Source organism: Nesoenas mayeri (assembly GCF_963082525.1).
Source record: "Nesoenas mayeri genome assembly, chromosome: 9".
Lineage (NCBI taxonomy): Eukaryota > Metazoa > Chordata > Aves > Columbiformes > Columbidae > Nesoenas > Nesoenas mayeri.
This window is the reverse complement of record NC_137557.1, coordinates 24,594,001-24,618,550: the sequence shown is the minus strand read 5'-3', so window position 1 is coordinate 24,618,550 and position 24,550 is coordinate 24,594,001. Positions and strand designations below refer to the sequence as shown.

The window sequence follows — 24,550 nt, the reverse complement described above, 5'->3', positions numbered from 1 at the left end:
ACCACAGGATGGTTGAGGTCAGAAGGCACCTCTGGAGGTCATCTTGTCCAACCTCCCTGCTCAAGCAGGGTCCCCTAGAGCTGGTTGCTCAAGTGTGTATCCAGGTGGCCTTTGATTATCTCCAAGGACAGAGTTTCCACAGTCTCTCTGGGCAACCTGTGCCAGTGCTTGGTCATGCTCACAGTGGGGAGAGGAAAAATCCCGATGTTCAGAGGAAATATCCTGTGCTTCAGTTTGTGCTCATTGCCTCTGGTCCTGTCACTGGGCACCACTGAAAAAAAACTGGCTCCCTCTTCTGTTCACCCTTTAAGTATTTATACACATTGATTTGATCTCCCTAAGGCTGCTTTAAACTGAACAGACCTGACTCTCTCAGTCTTTCCTCTTATGAGATGTGCTCCACTCAGTTATTTATCTTAATGGCCCTTCACTGCATTCTCTCCAGTATGTCCCTGTCTCTCTTGTACTGGGGATACCAGAGCTGGATGCAGTACTCCACGTGTGTTTTGGCAATGCTATGCAGAGTCCCAGCCTGCTGGCAGCACTTCTCAAAATGCAGCCCATGATATCATTAACTTTTTTTGCTTCACGGTCTCATTGGCTGCTCATCAGTTTGGTGTCCACCGAGAGCCCTGGGTTCTTTACTGCCAAGCTGCTCTCCAGCCAGTCGGCCCCAGCATGTGTTAGTGCAGAGGGTTACTCCTCCCCAGGGAAAGGATGTTGCTCTTCCCTTTGAACTACATGACTGGGAGATGATAATATTATGTATTAAGTTATGTATTAATACCAAAACTACTGAAGTTCAGCTGTTTGCCCTTTTTGATTTAAAGAATACTGATAAAGTTACTTGAAAGAGGTGATGTCTGTAGTGTGAGTTTCTAGGGGGGAGACACTGAGAAGTATCTTCAGGACTGTTACTAGCTTTACCTGCTGGTGTCAGTGCTCTTCAGGTGATAATAGCAATAGATTGCTGACAGCAATTGTTTATTTGGTCTTGGAGATTTTAGTCAGATAGACAAACATTGTTAAAGAGTTGGTATGTATCTGATCCTGCACTGTGGCAGCACTGTGGAATGAAAGACGTTTTGAGTCCTCTGCAGGCTTTTTTTTGGTGGAACAACTGCACTTTCACGTGCAGTGATATTTTAGTGTAATTTTCTCAAGATGTACTTCTGCTACACTGTGAGTTCAGCTGTTTGTGTTCAAGTCGCATCTTTGAATCATTAGCATTTGGGCAGCGGTTTGTGGAAGTTTTCCAGCTAGCAGCTTCTTATAAACAGCTATCCCTCCTGCCAATAACAGACTTGACCTCTCTCCCATTCCCCAAGAAAGGTAATGTTCAGATGAACTGGAGTACGTTAACGTATTTCCTCTCTTTGGACACTGGATTCTTATTATTGTGGTGAATCTGAGTGTGAACACTACTGAAATTACCGGGATTTTTCTTCTGAAAGCTTTCTGAACCTGAGTGGTTTTTTTTTCAAAGCACCAGCAGAAGCAGTAATGAAGCTTCTGCTTAAATCTGCAAGAATAGAAGGCACAAGCAAGGCAGCTGTATTGCAACTGTGGAGTTTGCTTTTAAAATATAACCATTAGAAGAAATCTGGGACGGAGCATGGAAAAACACTTGAACTCTGATCTGTATTCATATTTGTGGAAGCTGAACACCTACAGGCTTTGTTGTTGATAGCGATATAGAGAGTTGCATGAATCTTCACTGTTGGGTCAGACTGGGGAATTAGGATCACAGTTCTCTAATAGTGTTTTTAGAGATGCATTTGTGCAGAATTCTGAAAGATGCCAAAATGTTCTAGTAGCATCACGAACTTATTTATTGCTTAGTTGTTTGGTGTGGTGTGGAGGTTTTTTGTTTTTTTTTTTTTTAATCTGCATGCAAACTTACTTAAGGAAGGGGGATGAAAAGAGATGAACCTGTGAGTTAAATAATCCAAGGGTAGATTTAGTTATTCCAATTCTTATATAACTTTGATTATAATGATACAGGAAGATCTATTCAAAAGATAAACAGCTTTTCAGCAGTGGAGAGGAAATAATAAATTCTTGCTAAAGTTTTACTGCAGTGACTTAGTGTTTGATAGAGTGGAGTTAACTCATCTAAAGTATTAGGAGTCTTTGTTTGCAGCAGCATTTTCTAACAAGCTAGCTATGCTAGATTTTTTTTTGGAATATAGTACTCTTCTAACTTAATATCCTAGAACTTTAACAACCCTGTTCCAACAAAACCTCACAGATATTCATCTGGAGTAAGTCAGCAGCAGAATAGTAAGCTGCACTGAGAAGCAGAGTCCTTCATGCTTAGTCTTAAAAGGTCATCAGTTTATAATACTGTTTCAAATAATTCTATATATTTATTCCATGGAGATATGTACTCCTTAAAATTACCTTTTATGGATCTTGTGCTTCCAGAGCAGCTTGTGGTGTGTCAATTGTTTAGTGGCAGAAAACTCTGTGTGCATGTTTGTATTCAATGAGTTAGGAGCAAATAATGTTACAAATGTGCCTTCATTTTTTTATAGCATTTTGATTAAAAGCAGAATTAAACAGTTCACTTTTACCTTTTCTTGAACAGATCCAAATTATTTGATGTACTGATATTCTGTAACATACAGAAATGTTTACCAGCTGGCCAACCCAGAGACAGCGATGCTGTTATAACTCTTCAGTTAGGGGCTGGTGATCTCCCTGTGTCATGATTTAACCCCAGCTCACAATCCAGACCTCAATAGCCGCTCGCTCACCCCCCAAGCGGGACAGGGGAGAGAACAGAAAGAGAAGGTAGAAAATTGTGGATTGAGATAGAAACAGTTTAATAAAACACGAAAATAACAATAATACATTTCTCATGAACTCCATCTGTACCAAACCGCCAGCCTAGTCCCGAATAGCTGATCCCGGAGAGACAGAGACCAAAACGGCAGAGGCCCTGAGGCCACTGCAAAACGGCAAAAGGGTGAACTAACCCCGAACTCCAAATGGAATAGAACTAACAAACTGGAAAACACTAACGGAACTAAGTAGCTGGGAAAGCAGTCTCCAATTACATACTGAGCGTGATGCTAATGGTAGGGAATATTTTGTTGATCAAGTGGGATGTCAGTCTAGGTGCCATCCTACCTGTGCCCCCTCCAACAAGTTTGCTTCTGCATCTGGATGGCCAAAAACATCCTTGTATCACTTGATGACAGCCGAGAAATCAGTGAGTTCTTACATCCTTCTCATACCAAATCCCAGACACTGGAGAAGCTACTGGCTTTTTTCCTCTCTTCAGCCTTTTTCTTTGGATGTTTTTGTAAACGAAACCAAAGTTCATTTAAAACATTGCATTTTAAATTTGTTTCAATTAAAAAGTGTTTTTTTCACTTGGGTGATGAAACTTGCTAAATCACAAACTTCAGGCTATGTTGACATCTGATATTTTGTTGTTACACTAATTTGCCATCCTAGATACTGCTTTATCTATAAAGCATCATACTTTGAAGCACTTAGGCATTGGTAAGCACAATTGTAAACTGGTGTTTACAAGTAGTTTACAATTGTAAACTAAGCACTGGATAGTAGAGGACAAAAATTGATTTGCTGTTATATTGAGACTATTTCTTATAAGAGTTTCTCTGATTTTTTTTTTTTATTGCTGCAGTTTTTATTTGCTGTGTTTACTGAATAACAGATCAAGCAGATGCATATTCTGCATAGTGCTTGATGCATATCCTGTAGCAAGTTATTAAACCATATTTGTACAATGGAAATATGTTCAATACAGATGTTAATTTTGGACGTATGTGGGGCTTTTCAACAACACCTGGAAGTATTTAAAGTGTAGGCACAATATTGTAGGTACATAATTCTTTAGCTGTTGCTGTAAATAAAGAATACCTAGTTAGCTCAAGCGGATGACTTATTTAAGTTTGCTAACTCTGTGCGGACATTGTTATCTTTTATTGTACAGGTTGTTTTGGGATCTAGTTAAGCAGGTCAGTGTTGCAGTATGATTTGTGAGGTGCCAAGTAGCATGTTAGTGTGGGAGGAAAGTGAACTGACTATCATTTGAACACTGGGGAGGAAGAGCAGGGAAGAGACTCCTGTCAGCGATTACCTACCTTCCCACCTGCACAGGCTCTGCAGTTGTGTGGATTTGCAGCTCCGAAGGAGAAAAGCATTAAACTTTTACAAATAATGATTTTCATAACTATTTCTTGAAGTCCTTACTAGTTTTGTAAATACTTTTGTTTTTTTTTTTTTTTTTATGAAGTCTGAGAAATCTTGTGATAATGGAATCAACAAAATGTGGCAGAAGCAATTAGCTGCTCTTGGAGTTACAACTTCTGAAGATAACTTTCTGTAGTGATCTTTCTTGATTCTAAACAATAATGTGTTGTTTTGTCATTACAGATGACTATGGATGAGAAATATGTGAACAGCATTTGGGATCTTCTAAAAAATGCAATTCAAGAGATCCAGCGAAAGAACAATAGTGGTCTCAGTTTTGAGGAGCTGTATAGGAATGCATATACAATGGTGTTGCATAAACATGGCGAAAAACTCTACACTGGACTAAGAGAAGTGGTCACTGAGCATCTAATAAACAAGGTATGTGATTTTTTTAATTAAAATTCAAGTGTCTTATATGAAAGAATTCTGAAGAGTTATTTAAATGACAAAAAAAAAAAATCTAACTTTATTATATTGCTTTGTGTTGAAATTGTATTGCTGACCTCAAAAATGGTACCTTGGAGCTAACATCAAGCTTAAACGATTTCATATTGTAGATACTGTTTGTTCTAAGTTGCTGATGTGGGCCATAGGAAGTATTTGAAATTGTATTAAAGGAAACAACTTTAGCTGAGGCAAACCTGTTTCTGACTTTCTCACGACAAATTTTGGTTTGTTTTCCAGACAGTTTTTTCATCTGTGGAACAAAATAAATACCTATGTAAGAACCTGTTTGTTATGGGTTGATGAACTAATTCACAAGTTAATGAGAGAGTTCTGCTAGGATTATGCTATTTAAAGAGGCGGTAGGCAATGTATAAAAACATCAGCTCAGCAACAACAAAAGTTCCGAGTAGTCTGCATTCTATCATTTCAACCTTTTCAAAACCATGTAATTCATTCAAAATAACATACAGAAATGTGTTTCTGAAGATGTAGCATCTGAGAAAAGGGTTCTTCACATCTCATGTTAAACCATGGAACCACCTCTTCAGTCTTTGTGAAGAAAATTTAGGCTTGGTTAATAAGTAAGTGAAAAAATAAGTTAAAATTCACTTTTTAATGAATCCAGATCATATTTAGTGGTAGTAGCGTTGTAAGTCTAGGGAAGATGCCTTATTCCTTGCAGTAACATCCATAACTGCCTGTCTTTGAAAGAGATACTTGTTCACTTTGATCCCATATACTTGGCTGTGGGTCCAAGTGGACTATCACTTTGTTTTGTCCTGTTATTACAGCATTTCTAAAGGAAAGTCACACACAGTCGTGTGTCTTGGATGATTACTTCTGGTTGAATTACAGAGAGTGGATGGGAGGTTTATGTGTAAATAATGCATAATGCTTGGGAAGCTTTTTATGCTTTCTAACTGGAGTTACTGCTGTGGCACGGAAGTGTTGCTCTTTCTTTTCTAAAATCTTAGTTTTCAAAGGTGTGATCCAGACAAGTATAGCCTAAAACTGCTTTGAATACGGTGCTTTTTTTACTGTTTGCATGAGAAGAAACATCTTGTATGAAGTGGCTAAATAATTTATGGTGGTATTCTATAATTGTAGCACATCTGTGACTCTAAAACACTTCTGTTTTCATAATCTGTGCATTTGTAATCTGTACTGTTCATAAAAAAATGTGGCAAATGAGTGAAGGTTTTTGTGCTTTCTTCTTGTATTTGGCTATGTTTACAGTATATACTTAAAATAATCATGACACAAAACATTTTATTCTTCCTAGGCTTCAGTTTAACCTGGCTTAATTTGAGGAAAGCTGCTTATCTTTGTTCCTAGCTATTCTGCCTATTAAAAATTATACATATGCAAAATTAATTATTCTGAAGTGCTGGTTGTGGCAAACTGACAAAAGAGCAGAAAATCCTGTGATCCTTGTCACTGTGCTGGCTGAGAGGGCTGCACAGATACCACTGTATGGAAATGCCTGATTTTTAATGTGGTTAATCAAATTATATGTATCTGTATGGGTAACATAAAAATAGATGACCGAAAGTTTTTAAAGAAAAAGGCTAACTACTGAGTTTTAGTAGTTAAATACTGTAAAGTTTAAAAAGGCTAAATAATTCAGATGTCTGATGCTGTCCTATACATTAAATAATCACAGGAAAATATTAAAAGAAAAAGTGACTTATATTAAAAAGTTCTAAACAATAAAGAAGATTTCTGTAGGCTCAGAGCTGCTACTTCTCCTTTTGGTGCTTTGCTTAAGGATGTTATGTTGAGGCATTTATAGATGGAAGAATGGAAAAAGTAGTGCATTGTTTATTAAGAATAGGATCAGTTTTGTAATGGCATCTTATGATTGTGCCATTAGTACTTGTTGTAAGATAGATAAAAAGAAGTTTTTGTTTAGCCTCATACTTTATGTAATGGAAATTGTAGAAGAATCTTGTATTTTCAGCGTCTCTTTCCAAGAGCAGTTCTCTGTTAAATGTTAAGTAGCTGATTGACAGTAAATGGTCTCATCACATGTCTTTGTAAACTTGAATTCAGAGAATCAGTGGTCGATACTAGAGTTTAGAAGAAGGGGATTTTGCCAGCTGAAATGTTATTCATGAAATCTGTTAACTTTTATCAAAATGAAATGTACAGAAGTGCATAGATTTTAGTAAAGGACTGCACTCAGTTTAGGGAGTGCTTCTGAGCAGCCAAACCCAAATTTTGGCTTGCTGGAGTCCTGGAAACAATTGTCACTTGCTGTCAGCATCTGCTAGTTATCTTTCTACAAAAAAGTTACATTCCTTTAGTAGTCCAGTCATGCTGGTTAATTAGAAGTTAGATCAAGAAACTAGGTAGAAGCAATGTATTTGTTTAGATGTTTTTACAAATAGTTTTCAAGCTTGGAGAAGGAAGTTTTCATTTTTGTGTGGCACAGTTAAGAGCTGTATTTATACATATGCTTATTTATTTGCTAGATGAAAGTTGTGCTTACTCGGCACTTTTATTAGAAAGAAACCAAACGCTTTAGAGAATAAAATTACTTAATTTATTGACAAGAAGACATAATATCATGTACCATCTCTGCAGCTTGTTTGATTGTAAATAAAAGATCGGTGCAGACATGGTCAATACAGAATACAACCACACCAGCAAGTTCCTGTCAAGTGTGCTCAGTTTGGAACTTGCAGACCCTGATGGTTTGTAGTTACAGTCACCAGGTTCTGGCTGCTTGATGGTGGCAGGAGTCAGCTGTTGTCAACCTCCTTGTTTTTACTACAGGGTAAGGACATGCTAAAACTTGTCTTTGCCTGTGTATTGACGTCATTATAAAAGTATAGTACATGTAGAGTTGAATTTTAAAATACTGTTGAATAAAAAGTGCTGAAACCTTTCATCTTAATTCAAGCATTTAATTCTTGTGCATCTGGTATTTCATTGATTTCTGCCTTTCTTGTTCTTTGGTGATCTTGTAGCTTGATGTGGTTGTTCGTTCTTCACACTTCTCGAGCCTGGTCTGTTACTTCTTCAAACAAATGTTTGAAAAGTCTTTTTAAGAAAGAAACACACAAAGTTTAATTTACAGCTCTCTAAACCACTTGATGACAAGCAACATCACTTATGTTGGAATAAAGAAATCTTAAGTTAAAGTTTAAAATTTTGCAAGATAATATTTTTTTTTTAAGTTTCCATCATTTTTATGAATACTTCACAGTCCAGTGAAATCTAAAGCCATGACCTGCAACGTCTCGTCTATATTCTGTAAATTGTGTGTGTGATAAAGGAATTGATTGATTTGTTGACCAAGACCAATACAGTTTTGTTGCGTTTTTTTTTTTGTGTAGTGTACATCAGAGATGTAAAGGACTGTCCTAAACTTAAATGCGCAAAAACATGCTCGTTCAGGGAGATGCTGGGACATTACTGAAGGAAGAGATGCTTGAGATGTTCTCATGTCCTATAAGAATTCTTGATCTCGCCAAACATTTCTGTTGCTGGCATGCCAGAATGCCTTGCGACATGGTGATTTTTGCTGCACAACTGGTGGAGTTTGGTAGCAGCAGTGCATGCTATTTCAGAAAAATAATAAAGGTGGGCAGGCAGGAAAGCCTGCAGTGGGGGCACAGAGCCAGTCGTTGAGTGCAGAAGGAATTGTACGGGATGTCTGTGCAGAAAGAGTGGGGTGAAGGGAGCATGTCTGCTCTGGGGCTTGTAAAGGTGTATCTGTAATCCTTGGCAAGCTTTAAAATTTGCTATCATGGTGTTACAGAAGGAAGGGGAGAGGAAAGATGGGAATCTCCTACAAGGAGGAGTTTGAAATAATTTCCATCACACCTGTGAAACAGGGAGGAATGACATGAGGAGTCATATAGGAGATGAATGAATTAATGAGCATCAGGATGTACTCTAAGACTGATTGACAATGGATGAAGTGTTGTTTGCCTTTATCTTTCCTTAATCTTTTCTTATCCTTTTCCAAAAGGATAGCAGCTGCAGGGGTGAACAGACATTTCTGCTAAAGTAATAGTTAATCTGTTAACTTAGTAGGAACTCTAAGATTTTTAGAAAACTTATCTTTTGGACTACTTAGTCTTTTGCAGAAGATAAACTCGGTAATAAAATTTCTGAGACCTTGAGGCCTTGGTTTGGAAAGTGCTGTTCTATGCTGCTGCTCCCCACAGCAGGTTCTGGCTGTCCTTACAGTAGTGGAAATCACATACCTGAACTATTTGTGTTGCTGTGTCAGGCCAGGCACTGTAAGAGAGAAAATACTAGGCCATAAGTCTGCTTTGTGTATGCTTTAATAGAGTTATTTAAAGAAACTGAAAGCTTACGCCAACAAACTATTCCTAAGAGATCAGCAGCGGAGGGTGCTATATTTCCTTAAGAGCTATATCCAGTATAAAATACAGTTGAGCCTGAAGTTATATACAGGGTTTCATTCTTGCGAATATAAGAAGACTTTACGTAGTTTATGAAGCTGTTAATTTATTTTTGAGACTGTATGTAGACAGTCCTATTTAAGTTGGATATGCCTGCCAATTTACTGCATAACTGCAAAGACTGCCATAGAAAGCACTATAAGCTCAGTTAATTGGAAGTAGCATTCTGCTGATAAAAATGTTTGAAATTTTCTTACAGCTTTGTAAGAGCAGCAGCTGCATGTCTGAAGGGCTTTCTTATCTGTAGAAGAGTGTGGATATCCAGGGTTTTTTACTCCAAGTCACTTATTCCACCAAGGTGGTTCAACTCTGCCCTTTTGCATGGCTAAGGTGTTTTGTGCGTTACAGTAGTTTTTCTGTAATGTTTTTATATTCATAGCCCATAAAACAAATATGTTCAATGCTGATTAACTAGACAGATGTTGTAAGCAATAATTTGGTTGGCTTTAGTAGTAACTAAAAGAACAGCTTCCTGAACCTGTCTGCAGCTTAAAATAAACCTAGAAGAATGTCATTGAGAGGCTTCACAGAGAGACTCTTGGAGTAGTTTTGTTGTACAGCACCCACTCGTGGATTTATGGCACATTTCCAGAAAGCCACACATCATACTGTGTGAAGCAGAGGTGGCACAGATCTGAGCATCCCTGTGTCAGCTCGCAAGCGTGTTGTCATTTCTACCTGGTAGTTGCACCCCCTTTTGCTACCAGTTTGTGTGTGATTTGGCACTGTCTGATCTAGTAGGATTATTGTGCTGGATGTGTGTAATTATAAAGGCACAGTGCCTCTAGTCCCTGAAGAGGTCTGTGTTGGTATGTTGCACTTAGGTAAAATGGATCAATCCTTGCCCTGGTTATCAGTGCTTGTAAACTAATCATGCTTTTAGTTTTGCTTTCATAAATTTTACTAGTGTGGCTAATCTACCAAATAATGTTCCCACTGTTTTTCCATGTTGACTAAAGAAGTGAAAGCAACCAATGTTATGTTTGTCTCTCTTGTTCTGGGAGATGCTGAGCACTCTTTACAAGTATGGCTGGTGAAATTTTTAATGCATATTTACATCCTTAGCTAAGAACCTCGTAGATTGGATTATGACAGGGCACGCATTTGGGAGACCAAAGGGTAAATGATGATCACTATCAGAAAGAATGAGACAGCTAAGCAGTGCTGGTTGTGATTTCTAAGTGCCGATTGTGTTTTGCAAAAGCAAGGAGGAGAGGCCTTGCCTGAGTCTGGGGAGTAAGTGCTGGAAGATTTCGGAAAGCTTTAAACAACCTCCAAGCCTACCTGTGTTACCTAGATTCAGTACCGAGGTGAGTATTACAGGGATCAGTTTCCACAGCTTCTTGTTAAGAGACCGACGTGTTTGTATGATACACTATGCTGTATTTCTGGTTTGTTCATCTAAGTTTGTGGCAGGCTGAATTTTTTGTTATGCTGGTTTTGCACAATAACTTCATGAAACTTAAATGCCAGACTGAAGTCTGTCAGGTGGTTGCATATGATGTTGGTGCAGCTTGTGGCTGCTGATGACCTGTGTTTTGTTTTCCTGTTTGAACTCTCTGTACTGAAACTTACACTATCACACAGGTATAAATACAGATCTGTAAATATAAAAATACATTACAACAGAGGGCAGAATGTATTCTGCATGTTATCTCAGAAGTCAATTAAGATGTTTTGTTTACTGGAATTTTTTTTTTTACACTCCCTCAGTTTTTTCTTCTACGTGAGTTTAAAGCTTGAGCGCTGTAGTACTAATATGCGCCCACTGCATGAAGATTGCAATATCAAACTGGATGTTCTTTTTCATTGGTAGGGAATAGTAGTGTCATGAGACAAATCAATCAACTAGCAAATATGTTGGTAAAAACAATGACAACTTTGTTCTCCAGAGTCATCTTATTGGCAATTATGGACTATTCATATAAGAGTCTGGTATTTACCAAGTGATTGTTTCCTTTCAGAACTGTTGTTTGCTCTAACTTTATGCTGTCTCAGCATGTCTTTCTACATGTTGTCATGGCAAATTTTCCACTTGTTCCTATTTGTAACATTTACTGGTACTACCCAGTATTCTGACATTACTTGTGATAGTAAAGTTATCATCAATTGAAACACTATAGCATAGGAAATTAAACCTTTGAAGAGTTGTAAAAAATATTTGAGATTTCAGGTATTCCTTTGAAATTCCATGTTTCGTTTCTTACTTGTTTTTAGCCTGATTTTTCTTACTTGCATGAAGTGAAATACAAGATCGGGATGATCAGCACCCTGGAAAAGCAAGAACTTCTTTGTAATATTCAAGTTTATAGAGAAGCAAGATTATTATTATTTTTTTTTAAGTAAAGCTTGTTAAGATTTAAATAATGCAGGAGCAACTGACTTGTGTTTACGGCAATATATTCTTTCTTTTTCCTTCAGGTGCGAGAAGATGTGTTAAACTCCTTGAATAACAACTTTCTACAAACACTAAACCAAGCATGGAATGATCATCAAACAGCGATGGTGATGATTAGGGACATTCTGATGTATATGGTGGGTATTCTGCTTTTTCACGCATTTAACTTCATGAAGTAAGTTGTCTTTAGATAAATGTGAACCAAAGAGCTGGAGGGGTAAAAAGCAAGGCATACTTATCAGTCTTCTTCCTAAGACTGCTCTCTGTCCCTTGTTTTGAATTCCCTGTATGCATGCCAGACTATTATGGGTGTGTGATAAATTATAATAAGATTCTTCTTTCAGGTCATCTCATTATCACTTGGAAAATGCATCAGAAAAATGACTGAACTTTGCAATTCTTAACAAATAAGCTAGGCAGACCCATTTTGTGAGGTTCTAGATGTTACTTGCTGGTTTTAGTTTGGGTAGTATTGGTTTCTTACTGTGGAAAGCATGATGGTGTAAAGCTTCTTCAAACTTCCAGTGGAGCTGTTCTTTAAGCTTAAGGGTTTGAGGAGGATAACTTGGCTTAGGTACAGTATGTGTCCTTAAATGTGTCGAGGGTTAGGTTGCGGGGTGACAATAAAACCCTGGCAGATGTATTGTTAACCCCCTCTCCCCCCCCCCCCCCCCCCTTCTCCCCTTTTTCCCCTCCCTCTCCCCCCTTCCACTAAGGACAGGCGATCGGGAGGGAAAGGAGGACAGAGAGAAGAGAGTTGGAAAAATTAAAGATGTTTTACTAATGCTACTAATAAGAATAGAGAAAATAATACAAAATATACAAAACCAATCTTGAAAGTCTCAGCAACTGCAGAGCCGGCAACCAAAGTCCTGGATTAGACTCCACAGCCAACCAGAGCTGGATTCAGTCTCTCACTAGGTCTTAGTTCGCAGGGACGACTAGCAAGGTCCTCTCCTAATGTCGGCCATAGGGAAAAGGGATGAGATCCTCGTGATCTCCCGCTTTTATATGAAGTATTCACGTGAATGGAATGTTATACGCAGTTGGTCAGTTTCTTGGTCACTTGTTTCTCGTTGCCCCTCTGGCGAGATGTCCATCCGTGCTTATCAATAAGTTTGCATTCCATTGCTAGGTTTACCAAAACATGTGTCTGGTTCTCCAGGAAAATGCAGTTAATATGAAGGCTGTAGCTGACAGGCAAAATTCACTGAAAGCGAAACTTGTTTTTAACAAAACCAGGACAAAATGTTAAATTTTAAGTGAATCCTTTGCTGTTCATATAGAGCTTGGATGCAAGATAAAGCAGTGTATGTAGATGAGAATGTGATCTTTGGTTGCATGGTTGTATTTTAAAAGAAAAAGCAAAGCATTCCTTATGTGACAGCAAACGGAAAAGGCTTTTTTTGAAGAGATAGGGCTTTGCATTTTTGTGTCTGGATTGTGTTATGCTCTGGGGAGTTGGTATATGTTTAAATTCTCTGAATGGTGGGCATGCTCTGAGGGTGCAGGAGCATCTATTTTTGTGTAGCTTCTAGCCAGAGGCTTGAACTTCAGAAGGAAAAACAAAAAGTTACACTGTTTTTGTTTTGGTTGGTGTTGTGGTTTGGTTTTTTGGGTTTTTTTTTTCCTAAAATATCATGCTGAAGATAGTACTTTGTGCAGTATTAGGCAGTGAAGGACAGATAATGGTAGCACCTTTTTTGGCAAAAAAGGTGGTTAACTGAGGTTGTACTCTTATCTGTTGAACAACTGGGTTTAAGCTCTTGTCTTGTAGCAAGTAAAGATCTCATGCTATTAAACTGAACCTGTTTGTATTAGCTGTGATTAATCCCACTTGATTAATAAGCTACAAAATGTTAAGTAATTTAAAGGAATTACTGTAACCACATAACTTACTTTTAAAAATTGATTTACTGTTGTGGGTTTTGTGGGAGTTGGTTTTTTTGTTGAGTTTTGCGGAATTTTTTTGTTTGGTTGGTCTTGTGTGGGTGTGGGTTTTTTTAGGTTAGGAAAAGACCACATATCTGAAAATAGAGACCTGGATAAAATACCTTTAGGGGCACTTAGTAATCTGCGTAACTTGTCAAAAGGAAGGCTGAGAGATTATTTTGAAGATCTACAGTCTTCTGTATGAGAAATCCTGGAATTTCTAGTCTGTTTGTGAGGGACAAATGCCAGTCAATTGCTGCAGGCTGCATCTGGGGAAACTCAAGAATAGGTAACAATTAGAATAATCTACCAAAACTAGCGATGAATTTTCAGAAACATTAAAAGATGGAATCCGGAGCTTTCTAGGAGACTAGCTGTTGTGTTTTAGCCAGATGCTATGTATTATTTCAGTATAGGAGGTGATGGATGCTCCGAGGTACCAGGTGGTCAGAGTGGATAATGCAATGTAAATCTTTGATTCACAGTGTCAGGGAGAGCTGGCTTATCAGCTCTTCCTGCTTTAGTGTATGAACCAGTATATTGAGGACCAAGCAGCCTCCTCTTTGAGGATGAGTTACATGCTTCAGTTAGCACTTTTGGGGAGAGATGAGAGTGGTTTCCAAAATATTTTTTGTGCTCAGGAAAGGAGTGCCTTGACTTTTGTTTGAAGCTTGCAAATGCTGTTAGAGCCAGACAGTTTTCTCTCTTTTTCCACCAAAACTCCTGGAGATGGAGACCTGCAGCATTTTGACAAGTGCAAATTGGACTTCATTGGGTTATATGTTAGATTCAGAACAGAATAACAAATAAACTTGAATGTCTCTGTAATAAACGGTCTTTCATGTACTGTGTGACAGTTTTCTAATTATTTCAAGTGGGTGTTCTGTTGAGACTTTGGCTTGAATAGTTATTTGCCTCCCATAGACTTTTTTCCTCCTACCAAAATGAGACCCAAGGAAACAGAAAAGAGACATCTGCATTAAAATGTATTCATAATATAATAGTGAAAATATAATTTTTTAAATTTCAAAATAAGTATATAAACTTCTGAACCTTTAGGAGGTCTGTCTGTTGAACACCTATAAGGTAACATGGTTTTTATAATACATTTTATCTTTATTAGATAGAATCATCTAAACAAGGAGCTGATACAGTGGGCAGATTCCTTCCTTTTCATTGACTTGGAGGGGTGTAAGACAAATTGTCCTTAGAAAACAGATGCTTTGATTACAAATTACAGTATAGGCCGTGGTTTAAAACATGACTAGTCTCAAAGATTTGCAATTTCACCTTTGTCACTGGGATGTCCTGTTGAGTCGAACATAATTCTGTTCATTGGCAAGAGACTAAGAGCAGGAAACTTCTAGTCTTGAGTATGTGTTCATTCAAAAAGCTTGAAAAAAATTATAAAGCAGAGGAACAGCTGTCAAAGATGAGACCTGGCTGCTCTTCAAGAACTTTATGAAATAAGGAATTATTTCTGCTTTTATTATGTTTGGTCTGAATAAAATGTAGTTTTACAGTGATATGCTTATGTCAGTAGTTGTTTATGCCTTTTATCCAAGCACAGCTAACGTAATTTACACACAAAATATTTTATCTTAAAAAAAACGAGCAAGCAAGAAAACAACCAAAACACTGTATAAACTCAGTCACGAGGCATTGTTCATTGCTCTGCTTGTGTTCCACCAGAGGAAGTATATGCAATTATAGTATGTTTATGAATAAAGGATGACCCAGTCCTTCTGTTATCTTGTAGGCTGTGCCAGTTACTTACCCATCCCTTTCAGGAAATGTACCTCTTGGTACCCAACAAGCCACAGTCTGATGTCAGTGAAAGTAAAACATTTAACATCCTCTTGAATTCTGATCTTACTCGCTTAAATTCTTGCTTCAGCCTAGTGATGTTACATCTTAAACTAAACCATATCTCGTTTAATGCCGTGTTTATTTTCCAGCTTATTTTTACCCATTAGTTCCAATATGAGCTAAGTCAAAACAAACACCTCTCCAACTGACCTTAATCTCTTTCCTCTGTTTAATTTTGCGACATATAAAATAAAAATTATTTCAAATAATCTTTTTTATAAAGGTATATGTTTTGTACAATGGGCTTTGTACGTTATTATGATACTTATTGACTAGAATACTCTGAGGTTTATGGCAGGATTTCATTTTGCTTGCAGAACCTCTTCCACAAGACAGTCATAAAACTTGCCATACAGTTCGATTTTAAAAGAGGTTATTACCTTGTCTCTTGTTTTGTGGTTGTTGTCTGGAAAAAGTCCACTTGGATTCAGGTCTGTTGTATAATATAGATCTAGTGTGAGGTTTTGCAAGCTGGAATTGCACAACAAAGGTAAATCTTAACTTCCTTGAGATATTCTAGATCCTACAACTGAGTTTCAAGTTTACATAGTTCCACTGTATTTTGTAGTATATGTGCACTAGCTCTTCTCCTTTTGATTTGCATGTTCAGGATACAGCAATCAGTGTCAGAATAGCTATAGCGCGCTCTGTAAATTCATGGCACTGTCTGCAGCAAGTACCAAAGCAGTGCAGTCATGTCGTAAGTGGCGTCTTCATAAAGTCGAGTCACATACTAAGGCACATTGAAGTAGTGAAGTCATGTGCTGCATTGGGCATATCTGGAAGTCAGCCTGACGTGTGGCTCCAGTGTAGGTAAACTTACCCACAGTAGCTTTTATTTAACTACTGTATGTGACAGTAGCAGTGGAGGTGCAGTTGTTTGGTCTTCTCTTCAAGCTACAAGAGTGTGAGTATTCTCAGAATGTCTTATGGAAACTGGGCTAAACTGGATTCTGTGGTGTCCCTTCTTTACTACTTGTGCTTGCTAAATTTAAAGCAGTTTCGGGTATGCAAGTGCTGCAATCACGCCCGTGGCTACATTATACATATGGGTAGTGCCAGCGAAGCACTGTCAGAAGTGAAGTATTACTCTTGGGAATACAGCTGTGTATCTTGCAGTGTGTTCCCTCCTTGTCTGTGCCGTGCATGAAGCTGGCGTCTTGATTTAGGCCAGCACTGACAGATCGGCTGCGGGAGCTTTGACCTCGGGGCGTATGACTGTCATTGTTCATGGCTTACGCAAAAGGTAGTAGGGAGGATCAAAGGCACTTACCATATAGATACATGACAATGTCTGAAAGCTGTATCATCCAGGTATTGCATCTATACAGAGATGGGCAAAATGCAGCTGGTGGTATTTTACAGTAGGTAACTTGATTTAGTTGAGATCAGAATTATTCTGCAGTGTAAGTAGCGTTGTAGTTGGTGAATAATTGCTGTCTTGTAACTCCACCCTTGTCTCCTGGGAGTTACTCTTACCTTTTAAGCGCCTGCTGCTTCTCCCCATGGGAAGTGATTGCAGTTGAGTAGCATGCAGCCTTGTCAGTCAAACCTGTTCCCAAATGGGGCTTCCTGTCTCTAAGATTATTTTCTTTTAGGCTGGGAGATCTTCCAGTAAATAGTAAAAGTGATATTTTACCAAGAGTTAGCAAATCAGTATCAGAAAGAGAAATACTACTACTCTAATTTGGATATTGTAGAGTGGTCTGGCTTACTAAAGAGGCATTGTTGTCACTTTAGAGAAGAGTTTCTGGTGCAGTTACTATTTCATTTCATAATGGCAGTGTTCAGCACTGCCACAAGAGAAGCTATGCAGGTGAGTCATAACCATGGCTTTAATTCATTTTGATACGCTGCTGCCTGTGCTTCAGAGGCCCAATTATTCTTTGGAAATAATATATATATATATATTTTTTCTCCTCAAGTTTTGTAGTATATTATACGCCACTTTTTTTCCTTTCATCTCTTTGAAAGTGTGTTTTAAGCTTATATTACTTTAAAGTCACATTTTACTTCTGTTCTTGATGTAAGTGTGTAAATAAGAGAGTGAAATAAATAACCCTTTTTCTAAATAACAAATAAAATGGAGTAATATATTCCAAGGATCTAGACCACCACATATCACCAGCCTGACTTCATGAGATGGGTTAGTAAACTTCTTGTTTGAGGCAGAACTGAGCTTGCTTCATGAGCCATGGAATGGGCATAGCTCACCTATTGCCATCGTGTTTTTCCATTTAAAGTGCTGCCTCTGTGAAGGGAGTGGGAAATCATTTGTGAGTTGTGGAACCCAGTGTTTTGCTTTCCTCTGGTCATCAAGTGGCAATCCAGCGTATAATTAGTATGTGAATAATTTTGCCATGTAAATTCAGCTGTTAAAATACTAAAGGGTGCGGTGTCTGTTCCTTCTGATTTTTTTTCTAATTGTGGAATTTATATAAACTTAGAATTTTGTAATCTTTTTCTGTAGTCTGAAGTATGGATTTTTTTTTTTTTTAATTTACTTTTGTTTTCTAGGTGTTTGAGTAACTTTACATTTCAATTCTGAGTGTGGTAAAGCACTTCAGATAATCGATGGAACCAATGGAGAAGCTAATCTTTATACTCAGTTCCAAGCATTGACCTTCATCCTGTGTAGAATTTGTGGTTTTTATCATTATTATTTTGTTATAACTATATAAATTCTCAAAAAACCTTGCCACAGATTTCTGAGTGGGATGCCAGGGGGTGTTCAACACAAGTTCTTATGTACAGTTTTGCAGAACCAAGCCATAAATGTTTGGTTGTAACATTTTGGCTTTTTCTTCTGTTCGTCTAATGATGCTATTTCAGGACATTTCACTGAATATTGAGGTGGAACTGTCTACCTATAAGGAGTGATAGGAAGATCTGTGGGAGATGGGGAAAAATTAGTTCTTCTGAAAGAACAAAAAGGGGTGGATGGAAGGAGTAGATAAGTAGAACATCTTTCAGATTGTTCCATGAATTGTGTCAGTATTTGGAGATTCCCTGACCCCAAACGAAGAAGTGTCAAGGCTGTAAATTTGTTCTGACGTGCTTTAGTCATAAATGCTGTGCTTACAGTCTTATGCAAATTAGTCTTTCTATGCAAATGGAGTTTTGGAAAATGGGACTGATTTTTAATTTTGAGGGTATTCATAATTTCATTTTATGAAGAAAGGAGATAAGATTAGTTTGTTTATTTCTGTGCAGTACAAATATGACAATCTCCTGCAATTTTGAATAGCATGGGTGTACTGAATTTGAAATGTCATTGCTGCATATGCCTTTATTGTAGGACCGTGTGTATGTACAACAAAATAATGTGGAGAATGTCTACAATTTGGGCTTGATTATTTTTCGAGATCAAGTTGTACGCTATGGCTGCATTAGGGATCACCTGCGGCAAACTCTGCTGGATATGATTGCAAGAGAAAGGAAAGGAGAAGTTGTAGACAGGTAAGATGTTTGTAAGTGATTGTCTTTTGTTGTAAATATTATAATACCTGTCAATTTTTAAGAGTGAATCAAGAACATACACAAATAAATCATCACTTAAGGCTACATTTCTGATCAAAAGTAAAATTTCTCCATAATCTGGAGTAACATATTTCTTTATACATTAAGGGTTAGCCTAATGGTAAATGGGAAAGCTCATTAATATATTTTTTTAATATTTATCTGTGTTGTTTAATAAAACTTTTGTTAAATCTCTGCATTACTACCTTGTGCCGGAGCATTTGGTTATAAAGCGGAGTTTTGACAATTCGCTGCCTCTTGCCACTCTGTATTTCCTCCGTACTGAGAGGTCATTTAATTTTCTTGTACCTGTTTTTTTTAAGTATATTTTTGAAGTTTTCCTTTGTAATTCTATTTTCCTTCTTCACGTTTTGATCCATCTGTTTCTTGGTAGTTCAATTGCATCTCTGAGCTTTTAAATCTGTTCTTTGTGTTCTCCAGCCGGTTTAGTAGATGTGGAGTTTTGTGCCACACGCTGCAGATGCTGCAGCTGCACTCACTTCAAACCTGCAAGTTTTCTTGTGCATCTCCAGTCTCAGAGCAGCTGTTGGGTGTGGAGATATGTAAACGCCACGCTACCTTGGCTGCAGTTCTGTGACTGAGATTGCCCAACACATAATTTATGAAGAGAAAAATACTCCCTGGCAACAGCTGTGTATTGTCCCCTACTGCCAGCAAGTGGAATTTTTTTCCTGGATGCAGTTCTTTTGTTTTTGCATTTTATTGATCTGTTTCTAAGCCTGACTAAATGCTTAGATTGCCGATATACTTTCTTTTCTTTTCTTTTTTTTTAAACAAAAACCCAACCAACCAAAAAACACAGCACTTTGCACAGCAACTTCCATCTGTGCCATTGTTTTGAATTGCTCAATTCCCACCTACATGTGCAGTTTTCAGTTTTCTTTGAAGGAGGATTTTTTGTTATTTTCTTGTATGTTAAAATACATTATTAATAGTTTTCCCAGTTAGTACAATTTGAGACTGCTCTGCTATCATTGTATTTAAAATATTTAACAAGCATTGTCTGCACCTTAGTTTAGAACAAAAACAATCTTGCTCCTATAATCTTCCTGAAGACCTGTCATGAACAAAACAGATTTAGGAAGGACTTTGTATTACTATATTTTAAGTTGATACTGTGTTCTGAGTTGTTTTCTGCTGTGTACTCTGTTTTACAAGCATGTGGATTTCTCAAGTTGTTAACAACTTACTTTTTGGCAGAGGCGCAATAAGAAATGCTTGCCAGATGTTAATGATTCTAGGTCTTGAAGGAAGGTCAGTCTATGAAGAAGACTTTGAGGCTCCGTTTTTGGAGATGTCTGCAGAATTTTTTCAGGTACAGCAATGTTGTAGTATCTTATTGAAAATGTTGTTACAACTGCCTGGAACTGTGAGACTTGATAGTACTTGAAGTAGTTGCTGCTTATTTGCTGAGTATGTCCATCTCAGTTAAATGAAATAAGAAAAGAAAATAATAACTTTGTAGAGAAAGTAACACAAATTTTACAAAATTACCATCATTTGAATGTATTTTTGAGCTATGGGTGCCAATAACATGTAAAGTAATCACCATGCTCATCTTGTGCGTGCTTTGGGCTATTGCACGCAACTTAGTCTGTTCCTGAATTGCAGCCACAGTCTTTTTTAAAGGTTCAAATTGTTGCAGGTTTTGTTCCCTTCATAGTTTCTATATTTTTGAGTTGTTGTTAATAAAATGAACAAAGTAGAGGAATGAAGTGTATCCAAGTTGCTAGACAGTTGTTGACCAGCCGCTGAATAACACGTTTCAAATATTTCCTGAGTTGTTTTTGTGAAATAATGTCAAGAAAAAAAGCCAATTGAATGGCTGCTGAGTGTAATCACACTCATCTATTTTGGGGAGTTGATAGACGTTGTAAAAGTGTGTTAAAAGATATCTAGATAAGATAATTTGTCAGTCTCCCAATTCTTCTGCAGAATCAACTGTTCGTCATATCCTCTAGTCTCCCAACTTCTTTGAAAATCAGAAGCCTATATTAAACAACCATTTAAAGTCATTGCATTCTGGTTTTTTATTCATGCTGCAGAAAATTAAGAAAAATATTTACTTACATTTATGTTTGAGTTCTTATTTCTACCTTGAAAAAATAAAATCTTTCCTCCAAAAGACTATGCTGAGCAATATGAATAAAATAAGTTTGTGAAATAATGTGCTCAGCATTTTCACTAATGAGAATAGTGAGAACAGATGATCTTCACAACTTATAAGTATTACATGAACTGGTATTTGAAAGCATTTTGTGCTTCTTTCCTCTCTCCATCCTTCTGTTCTCTTTGGACCTGTGGCTAAAACTCTAGTTAGTAACTGGAAATTAAGTTGGCTTAGATTGTTTTAGTATTACAAGTACCATGCCCATATTGCATGTACCTCCTTACGTATGTAACACAATTAGAGTAGTAGAATCTTCATTTTCTGTTTAGCATGTATGTAAATCTTGGAGGTATAATGATCTTATTTCTTGGACATGCTGGGTTTGATTTGAACTTGCTTATAAATGCTGATCCGAAGTAACTAGTGCATTTCATTTTTCCCCATTGGAAAAAAGAAGTCTAAAGTATTAATTTCTGTTAATCACAGATGGAAAGTCAGAAATTTTTAGCTGAAAACAGTGCTTCTGTATATATAAAGAAAGTAGAAGCTAGAATTAATGAAGAAATAGAACGGGTGATGCATTGTCTGGATAAATCAACAGAAGAACCAATTGTGAAAGTTGTTGAGAGAGAGCTTATTTCCAAGCATATGAAAACAATAGTGGAAATGGAGAACTCTGGGCTAGTCCATATGCTGAAAAATGGAAAGACGGAAGGTAAGACCCCATCATATGGGAGACAGAAATGCTTACGGTACCCCCTATTGTTTTTAAACATAGGATAAGTCAAGCTTGATATTTTGTGTTCCAATGTAATTGTAAAAACATTTGGTGGCTCTGTTTTGAAAATATCTGAGAATATTACTTCAGAGACTTTTAAAGGGCTTGTATAACTTGTTTCTATTTAGCGCAAGATACAAATACTTTCTTGGTAAGCCAAGTATCTCTTAGGAAGAGTACAAATCTACTGGAGTGGTCTTTGTTACCTGTTTTCCATGAGGCAGTTTATTACTTTCATTCCTCTAGTACATAGCTATCAAAATGCATCGAAGTGTTTGGTCCCACAGGCAGTGATTTAAAAAGCGCTACTGTAAATGACTTACTTAATAGAAGTATTGTAGGACCAATTCTTGGGGAGAGAACTTTGCAGAAACAAAATTAGCTGTTTTTAAGGGATAAGAAGCAGCTTATTGATGTGGTTGAAAAAGAAGAGCTTGGCTCGATTTGGTTTTCCCAGTAGAGGTTAATGCGTGACAGAATGACTGAATGAAAGTTACTATGGAAAGAAATAGAACATAAGTTTCTAGAGCGGCATAATGAAGAGACTGATTGTAGTATCTATATTTAAAAATAGGTGCTCACGCTAAAGCTGTGAGAATGGCGAACGGACTTGCTACTTAGATTAATGGCCTTTGTTCGTTGAAGCAGCTTCGCAATTACTAAGTGATAGAGTGACAAAATGAGCAAATTTCTTAGCTGTAAGAAAAGAGAATTACTGTATTGAAAAGGAAAGTGATGATACTATACTTAACATTTTTTCTTTAATATCCATTTAGGATAGCCTTCAGGCTGAGGGTACAAGGATATTGAAGGGTATTTAGAAGATACAGGGATCAGTTTAACTTTTCTAGGTCTTGGTTTGATTTATTTAAATACTAGAGAGGAAATACTTGCTGCCTTGTGAAGATAAGATTTCACATAAATGCACAGGGATGGATTGGAAAGCAGTCTTCAACCTAAGCCACTTACCATTATTTTAGATAGATAAAACAAAGAACTGTAAAATTATATGGTGGACTTTAAGACAAATACGAACTAAACTCCAAATTTTACTAGTTTTTGCTTTGAATACAGAAACAAGTGCCTTGTTAGTGTTGTCATATTTGTTTTAACTTAGATTTTTCTTAACTTTTAAAACTGTATTTGATTTTTTGGGATGATAATCTTGGGAGCTACATTTGTAAATACCACTGGAAAACATAGTCTTACTGAAGCTTTAAGTGTACTATCCTTTAGTACAAGCATCAACTTTTGCTGGCCTGCGGCTTAGCAATAACAGATTCCATGCTACAGACAACCTAGAATAATTGATTACAATCTTTGTTTTTAATTTTGTGGCTGCTGCAGTCAGCATGTTGGCAGGGGCAAAGGGGACATCAGAGGATTCTAGTGCCCGAGCTGTTACGGGGAATGGTTTTTGTGTCTCAAATGACTGAACTTTCACTGTTGTCATTTGCTATGAAATGAATTAGTTACAGAAGTGTAACAGACAGAGGGTGTCTGGCATAACTTCTCATTCTTGTTTCCAGACCTCGCTTGCATGTACAAGTTGTTCAGCCGTGTGCCAAATGGTCTGAAGACGATGTGCGAGTGCATGAGCTCATACCTGAGAGAGCAAGGCAAAGCACTGGTTTCTGAAGAGGGAGAAGGAAAGAATCCAGTTGACTACATTCAGGTAGTTAAATATTTTAACTTTCTTTTCTTCCATCTTTCCCATGTTCCTCAGAGTAGCAGTTAACTATGTAATTAATAAGGTAATCCTTAATATTGATTCGAAAGGGATTATTATTGAGAAGCTACCTTTATAATGTTGTTTAAAATGTACATTCTCTGAATTTTCAGACAGGTTTACAACTCTTCTTTCACCTAAGTTGATTGGAAATTACATGTTCAGTTTTTGTGGTTTTGGTAGCTGCTTTTACTAAACAACATATTCAGGCTAATTATCTAACTGCTGGGAACTTTTTGGGTTATCCTAAATGATATTTGCCTCCAGAGTGAGTTGTATTTCTGCTGGCAAATAGCTTTATGGTGTCTGTTTTGTTTAATTTTATGTAATGTTATTGAGACAAAAATCATGACAGTATTTCATGGCAGGATTAACTATGATGGAGAGGCAAATGTGTTATAAATCATAACAAATGACTTCATTCTTGGTCCCCTGAGAAACAGAACACTTCTGCATGTTCAAAGGCGTAAGCGTTCTTTCTTGTTCTCTATTTCTCACTGAGAAGTGATGTGTACCATTAATTTATCAATATCGCAAAACATGCTTTAGGATTGTGTGTCATCTTTTATCTCCCATTGTCTCTGAGAAGATGGTTTTAAATTTGCACATAAAATCTTTATAGAGTTCATTGAACATTAAGGAAATGTTTTTATAGATGGAAGATGTGTTATACTTAATGTGAAAATGTGCATTCATCAAACATTAAGGTTTTTTTTAAAAATGTGTAGCTGTAGTACTTGTGTCTGATCTTTGAGAAACATTTAATGCTGTATGTCTATTATCTCTGTTTTGTTTGAAATCAATAACTTCGCTAGAACTGGTTGTTATTAGAAGAAGCCATTTGGGTATAAACCCATTTTTTATTGGATTATTAATTTTCTGGCAATGCTGAAGCAAACTTCATACCAGACTCTGACAAGAATCACCTCTCCAAGGATTGTTAAGAAGAAGAATAGAATGCCCTTTGAAATTTATTAGGTTTAATGATTAAGTGCTGTTATGATTTTAAAAAAAGGGGAGAGTGTCAAATGATGTGCAAAATAAGCATCTGGATTACTTTGAAGTAATATTCACTCCT

General features: G+C 37.1%; 1 protein-coding gene across 1 annotated transcript in view; it reads left to right on the top strand.

Annotated features, from left to right (window-relative positions):
• The window catches only part of CUL3 (cullin 3), a 57,477-nt gene that overhangs the window by 15,050 nt on the left and 17,877 nt on the right, over positions 1-24,550 (top strand). Inside the window, exons 2-7 of the mRNA XM_080349760.1 lie at positions 4,411-4,608; positions 11,538-11,651; positions 18,614-18,774; positions 20,056-20,170; positions 21,452-21,680; positions 23,273-23,418. Coding sequence (XP_080205886.1) covers positions 4,411-4,608; positions 11,538-11,651; positions 18,614-18,774; positions 20,056-20,170; positions 21,452-21,680; positions 23,273-23,418 — 963 coding nt within the window. The remainder of the gene's footprint in view (positions 1-4,410; positions 4,609-11,537; positions 11,652-18,613; positions 18,775-20,055; positions 20,171-21,451; positions 21,681-23,272; positions 23,419-24,550) is intronic.